Source organism: Aedes aegypti, chromosome 3 (assembly GCF_002204515.2).
Source record: "Aedes aegypti strain LVP_AGWG chromosome 3, AaegL5.0 Primary Assembly, whole genome shotgun sequence".
NCBI lineage: Eukaryota > Metazoa > Arthropoda > Insecta > Diptera > Culicidae > Aedes > Aedes aegypti.
The window spans coordinates 105,031,517-105,039,035 of record NC_035109.1 but is presented as its reverse complement, the minus strand read 5'-3'; the positions used below and the strand labels follow the sequence as shown (position 1 = coordinate 105,039,035).

The following is a 7,519-nucleotide window of genomic DNA, read 5'->3' as shown; positions in this document are numbered from 1 at the left end:
AAAAGGCCGAAACATCAGGTGTAGTACGGAAATCCATTAATAAATAAATGAATACCGAATTAAGTACTGTATCATTATATATTATAGTGCTAAATTCGGATATCATTTAGTTAGATATTACTATTTTGCATGCTTGCATTCACATATAAAGCGATATTTTTCAGGAATCGAACCTTGGCTCCGGCTTATAGCCTAGAATGCACGTATATTAATTTTCAATTAAAAGACGAGTTCACCCTAACGTAGCTGAAATTGAAAATCATAACAATGATAAACCTTTTACAAGAAAACATGCAATGCGATTTGAAACGAGAGGTTTTCCCAACAGTTTATACTTACTCTATCGTTGGATTACGCTTCCATACAACTCTCAGAATTGAACTTTATAATCATTCAAGAACAACTTCTATACATTCAAATGGTCTGTCGTTGAGTTAAGACAAACAGATTCGATATTTATTTTGGTAATCGTTATAGATTGGAGAGCATGGGTCTCGAAGGCATTTCGGATAATTGATTAATACCTAGATATACAATCTCCTTATCATAGAATTCGGTGCTTGATGGCCGCAAAATGGCCAGACGACAGATAAACAATCAGCATGTTCTGTTCTACAATACCAAATCCGATTGTAAATTATTCTACATCTGACTTGCTAGAATCTCAATTACCCAACGTGATTGAAGGAAGATATACGCACTATTGCTTAACTTACTAACCTATTGTTCTATAGTTTTACGTATTAAGAATAAAGTATCTATTTAATACTATTTGAGAAAACCACCCGCACCCATCTAATAAATATTTTTCGAAATCCAATCGATATATCTTAGAACACTGGTATACACCCCGGGAGCATTCTTCAAACCACATTTGGTTGGCCCAAAACTCACGATGCCAATCAAATAATACTGTCCACTCAGTTGCACCATCAGAGGCCCTCCGGAGTCGCAGCTACACACTCCAGTTCCACGCCATTCGCTTGCACATAGCTGGCCATCTCTTACTTTGATTCCAGCGGTTTTGTATGACTCGGTACAGTCATCAAGTCGTTGCAAGTTGAGTAGCACTTTCATCTTCAGAGAACTGGCTGATCCTAAGATATTGCGTACAATTATTGTTAGGAACTACGTTCGAGTCAAGTTTTCCTCATTTACCTGTTTTCGTACGACCCCAACCTGCGGAAACAGCAGTTGTCAGAGAGTTGAGTAGCATACCTTCAATTCCTGGAAACGGCAGCTCGATTGGTCGAACGTAGTCTGTTGAACGTACAACCTGGAGCAATCTGATCAACGCTATGTCATGATACTGGCTCAACAGACGTGTCACGTAATTTTCATGCACAATGATTTGATCTATATCGACATCCAACGGTGGATTGCTGCACTGATCCACGTCACAGTCAGCGCCTGAGTTTTTGATGTTGAACTCTCCCAACCGAACTAGGGATCTGGAATAGTTTATCATCAATTACTTGTAAAAGCGCAACTTGTGAGAAATGTCTAACATTTGCCAATTTTTAGGAATAGCCTTAATGCAGTGGGCTGCCGTCACCACATGCCGTTCATTAATTAATGTTCCACCGCAGTGAAATCCGTAGATCCCAGGTAACTTCCGATACTGTATCAGTGCGGACCACGGAAATTCTGTCAAGGTGGTACGTTGAAATGCCATCTCATCTGACGACTCGATCGCCTCCGCAGTTGTACTTCTGAATGTCGTGGTAGCTGTAATCATCGGCTTAGTCGTCCTTGAAGTTGTTGTTGATCTTGTCGTTTTCGTTGTCGATGTTGTTGAGATTCTATCACTCCACGATCTGCGAGTTGTGCTCAACTCTGGACCGTTCGTAACAGATGTAACACTAGATGGTTTCGCGAACTGTATCGCATTACCTTCAATAGAACTGGTGCGATCGTCAACACAACAAACCTTAAACGAATAATAAGGTAAATCAAACCTTTTCACTTCGATCCTAGTAAATCCCAATTTACCAACGGATTCCTTCTGTATTTTCCACACAAACTATCTGCCAAACGTTCACTTTGCTTAATTGTCCTGATAGGACTCCGCCAAATATCGGCCAACGTTTCACATTTGGATAATTTCACACATCGTCCAACAAATCCGTCCAAATCGATACACCGATCATTAAACGTTACGCTCCCAACCGTTGCTGTTAAGAAAACGACCGCCAAAATCCACGGCCCCATCGTTTGTTTCGAATTATCCAACTAACCTTGGGAACTGACCGTTTGTAACTGATACACATTTTTGCAAATTGTTCAAATTATTTGTGTTCCAGATCAAGCAGAGTATTTCGACCAAGAATAGCTCAAGAGGGCTTAGCCCAGGTTGGAGACTCTCATTAGCATAACCAGTACTAGAAATGCGCGGTCGTTAACACGTCCAGCCCGAATCTTTCTAAATTTCGCTTTATGCTTTCAATTGAGAGAAAGGTTATGACATCCTTTAATCGTATTCAGCTTTGCAGCACCGAGTGGAACCATTCCGATTGGAGCAGAAAGGCACACTGGATCGCAGTGTGAATTAGTCAGCGGTTTCTTATTTCAAGATCTATAGGCCAAGACATAAGTATCCATTGTAAATATTTTTAAGAGTCCGTTTACGTTTCCTTTCCGAGTGGAGGCTCGTCTCCGGTTCTGAAAGAATCATGTCATGCGAGAGGTGTAGATCGATCCGAGCAGATATTGGGTTGGCCCGTTTTGAACAAGCTCCATTTCTGACGAGATGTCAGTTGAAGTGGACTACCGCAGAGGCTCAGCTAGGGGCTTTTATAGAACATTTTCCAACTTTCTAGGAGGAGATATGTGGTTCAAAAATTACTATTTTATATGTGCCATAACACAACAAGTGAATATTCAACTCCGTTGTTTACCATGAAACATTCATGTGGGTTCAATGAAAGGCACTAATTTATGGTGTCCGGCCATTTGGCCGAACGCCGATTGGCCGAATGCCGTTTGGCCGAACGCTATTTGGCCGAATATCATCTGGCCGAACGGGTCGTGTGGCCAAATGCCGTTTGGCCGAATCACGAACTAAAAAATAATATATTTGCTACTACGTATTCAGAAGAGCGGCCCAATAACTGTGATGGGATGTTGATCGACTTGCTAATTCAGGGCAAAGTTGCGAACTCCACACACCACGTCAAGACTCTAAGCTGATGATTGGTTCGTCTTTGGGTTACCAACGGTGTGCTGAAGTTTAAAGTTATTTTCAATGAGACCACTCGATTTGTTTCCTTCTTTTAAACATAGGCTATTCTTTCGAGTTTTACTGGTTTCATTACTGTTGGCAATAATTTCGCATATATTTTAATTTAATTAATATCTTCTTTAAATCATCGGCAGTTATTTGTAGTTATACTAATATAACGATTATTTGCATTACATTTGCTTATATTTTCATAAAAGATGTTTCCTTTTTTTTTGATCAAATGCTGTTCTTCTAAGACAAAAATATTACTCATAACTATTGGAATTAAGGCTTTTAATATTTTCATAAACATTCTTATTCAAAACAGAAAAAGGGTAACTACGGATGTCATTCTCTTCCAAAATTTAGATTGCAACGTGCGTACTGAACTCTGAAGCGTTGCTTGTGTGAAACAGTAAACCGAACGAATCGGTGTACACTGTTTCTTCATTGTGATAAGAACAAACCAAAACTTCATATTATGTTCATTGCTAGAACTATGAAATAATTTACCAAGTACGATACTTGAGGGATCGAAGCAAACCGATCCTGCAGAAGGACGAATGAGTCGTAAACCGTTTTAGTTACTGCCAAAGGAGATGACAAACGCTATGAGCAAACCCTCTACTAGCAGCTATTTTCGCTAGTAGAGAAGTGAATAGTTGCTCACATTCAGGATATTCTCCTTCCAACTCTGACTGTTTCTTGATCTGACACAGAAGAGCTAATTATTTTTATATCAATGATGATTTATTACTCTGAAAGAATGAACTGTTCTTTGAAATTTATTACAAATGCATGCTAACTGTAGTTTACTATTGTTTTCATTTTCGGCCAAACGGCATTCGGCCAAATGGCATTCGGCCAAATGGCGTTCGGCCAAATGACCCGGAACCCTAATTTATTACTGACAGTTTTAGTATTTTTGCTTGCACTCAGGCGGGTTAACCAGTAGAGGATCATTATTTTTCACTAAAAATATATGAATCCTGATTTTTTTATATGTTGCACAAGTTATTAACAAAACTTTTCCAGGTAAGCTGTCACCAAAAATTTTGAAAAATACAAAATAATTATTATAAAAGGTTTTCAGATCCCTACACAAGAATCATAAATGCTCAATCCTCGAAAAGCAAAGCAATAAAGCAATAGGGCGGTTCAAAATTTAAAAATGTTTGACAATCCAATCTCCCATATGCTTCTTACCATCCTTACCATAAAAATAGTGTTCTGTGAAATTTTCAGATTTCTAGTTGATGATTTAGAGGTGGCCTAAGGACAATATAAGTTTGTATGGAAATTACTATGGAGAAATTTTGAGATATGTTCCAAACACGGTAGTTCTGTAATATTAATACAAACTTATTATCCCATATTGAAAAATCGTTTTTCAAACCATAATGAAGAAATTTGCTGAAGAGTAAAATTCAATCCGAAGGATAGCAGAAGAGATATCCATGAGTTTGTTTGCTATTATTTAGCTTAATATGGGGTAATAGCCCTGCAAACATGTACAAAAATCCAAATCAAAATTAGCTCAAAAGGGATTTGAAGTAATTTGGCACTTTCGTTCACAACAGTCTCCCATAAAAATATCCTTTGAAAACCGAATGTAAGGAAAATTCTATTGCCTGTGATGTTTTTGTGTGATATGACTAGGAATTGGCGAGGCGTGTTATAGTGGCGAGTTATGAATTTGCAATGCTAATGGTGTTTTCGCATCTTGAGAGGCATAAATAAGGTAAGTTATAAGAAACCAAGTGAAAGTCATGTAATTTAAAAGCAGCTTTTACGACAACAGGGTGTATTATGTGAGTCTTTTAGCATAGCCGTAACAAATAAGAGTCATTCAGCCACGGCAAGCAGATCAAAAAAGGTATTGCATGCTGCAATAAAACTGGTTTTGTGGCTTTAAAATTTGCTCTAATTGGTTTTGAAAACAACCAAGAACCGAGTTACAAAATATCATTTTTCGGCAACGTCAAATGTCACCTCTCGTAACTGTCAGAAATCAATAATAAATCATCACGATAGGCAAATTGCTTTTGAATTTTTACTTGGTATTGCCTCATTTGAGACCTACACTGAAAAAAAAAGATTTTCAAAATTTGAAGTAGATTCTAAAAAAAAGTCCTTTGGTTCCCATTAATTATTTCCATTTTTTTATTATAAAATAAACATACTTCAAGGTTCAATCACCAACCAGTAGCAAATCAGAGCAATACAAACATTTATTATTACTGAATACAGTCATGAGTCTACACGGAGTGAACAGTTTGTCATAGCTGTACATTTTTTTTTTTTTTCATTTTTGAGACATCTACGCTCCTACTGGACTCAACACTGCTACTCACTTAAGTTTTCTATGAAAACTTTAATTATTATCAATTTAAACTTTGGATTCAGAAACACTAAATCAAACTCAGATTTGACTTGTTTGTCGTCACGCTGCCATCGTCGATACATTTAACGTTCATTTGATAATAATTCTTCTTAAAATATAGGTAAAGCTTTAGGAATTTCTACAGATATTCCTCAAATGATTTTAAACAATTTGATGTTCCTTTTGGAATTTATACAAGAATTTCAACTAGAATCATTCAGAGGGTGCCTCCAAAGATACCTACAATATTTTTACATACAAAGGTATCGACCGTGATAATTATATTATTGAAATTGTTTATCGGCATATCGGTCTATTTGCTCGAAGTAAGAGGGAGTAGAGTTTTCATTCCCGGGAACATTTCCCGGCAATTGAGATTTCCCGGGATTCCCGTTTCCCGGGTAATGATTTTCTGTTTCCCGGGATTCCCGTATTTCCCGGGATTTTCGTATTTCCCGGGAAGCTTTATAAAAAAGAAATAACTATCTATTTTCAAACAAAAACCATCGCACCATTTACTTATCATATAATTCTAACCAATGAACTCACTACATCACTTGTAATGAAATAGTTGTTCATAAAATAGATATCGGTTTTGATGATATCTATTTCATGAATTTTGCTATATAAAATAAAGGAATTTTCAAGGGATCTTTTCTATGAATTCAGTAGGCTTATAAAGTTTTCGTGGATGTAACAGTCACAATTTTTAATTTAAAGACTCTAGTTGGATGAAGAATAAACTCCACGAGGACTTTCACTTAATGCTATAAACTTTGTTGTTCTGAAGCCTAGCATTTAAAATGAAGCTAGGTATCATTTCTTTAGAGAAACATGAATAAATTACTCACAAAGAAGAGAAATAACCAACCAATATACTGGTATAAAATACATATAGGATCGATGAAGCCGCATGACTTAGAACAAATATTCGAATAAAAGCGAAAAATAAAGTCAGGCATTGTTTTTACGTCTGAAAGCTTTTTATCACGGTTTTGTAAAATAAAACACAAAAAATACGAAAATATATTTTTTGTGTTTATTGTCGCTTATGCTCCTATAGCCTATAATACAAAGCAAACTACAAATCAAAACCGTGTTTTTGATTTTTGCTTTAAAAAGTGGATCAAAAGCTTTTGATTGATATCAAAGAGTTCTAATTTAATTATTATTTCGTTTTATGAAAAACAGTTTTTCTTAGTAGTGCTACTATAGGAACAATACAGTATGGCTCATAAAAAATCGCGAAAATTGTCATATTATGTTTTATGGTAGTTTTTACATACAAAATGTGAATGAAACATAAATATGATTTATTACTTGTATTGTTCAATCTATTTTGACTCAGTTTTTCGCTTTGGACATGATTTTTATCTGTTACTTTCACCTTACCAGAGAGGAATTGGAAGCTAACCTTCAAATTTTATCATGCGGACATCGAGTTCAATATCTGTGTGATGAAAGCTTCTTAAACATCAACGATGGCGTGAGATTCTTCACAGGCCTTGTCTCCAGCATACGCCCATATCAAATGATAGAATCGGTTCATACCTGGGTAATTGGAGACTTAAACATACTTTCGAAAAAAACGGCTCATATTGGAGAACTTTGATTGAACCTTCATATAAGTGTGATAAGCGGCTCTGTTTTGCTCAAAACCTATGAGCTAGTATTGATATAAGTTGTCTTTATCCTCAAAAATCTGTTATAGGCCTCCGTATTTCTTTTTTATTCAACTTTAACAAAAAATAAAGGCAAAACAAACCTATAAGACGCAACTGCCCTCAAAACTATGATCCTGGCAAAATATTTTATTGTGATCAGAAGAACACGTTCTATGAGAACTCCTCCATCCTCTGATACAAAACAAACTAAAACTTTCAACAATAAAGTGTGATTTTTGGAGGTGGAAAGTT

At 36.3% G+C, this 7,519-nt stretch overlaps 1 protein-coding gene across 2 annotated transcripts; it reads right to left on the bottom strand.

Annotated features, from left to right (window-relative positions):
• Positions 1-418: 418 nt before the first annotated feature.
• Positions 419-2,796, bottom strand: LOC5563569 (serine protease easter). Of its 2 annotated transcripts, XM_021851848.1 has the most exons (4): positions 1,993-2,796; positions 1,509-1,930; positions 1,159-1,451; positions 419-1,097 (listed from the first exon to the last, which is right to left on the bottom strand). In XM_021851848.1, exons 1-4 carry the CDS (start codon positions 2,209-2,211, stop codon positions 796-798), a joined length of 1,236 nt encoding a protein of 411 aa, XP_021707540.1. In that variant the 5' UTR covers positions 2,212-2,796; the 3' UTR covers positions 419-795. The 2 variants fall into 2 exon arrangements, with proteins under 2 accessions (XP_021707540.1, XP_021707541.1); XM_021851849.1 differs by having other exon boundaries at positions 1,509-2,796.
• Between the last annotated feature and the right edge of the window lie 4,723 nt (positions 2,797-7,519).

Coding starts and splice junctions, on each gene's coding strand:
- LOC5563569 (XM_021851848.1), bottom strand. CDS start 2,211: ATGGGGCCGTGGATTTTGGCGGTCGTTTTCTTAACAGCAACGGTTGGG. Junction 1,931..1,992: donor AATACAGAAGGAATCCGTTG/GTAAATTGGGAT, acceptor TATTCGTTTAAG/GTTTGTTGTGTTGACGATCG. Junction 1,452..1,508: donor ATTCCTAAAAATTGGCAAAT/GTTAGACATTTC, acceptor AAACTATTCCAG/ATCCCTAGTTCGGTTGGGAG.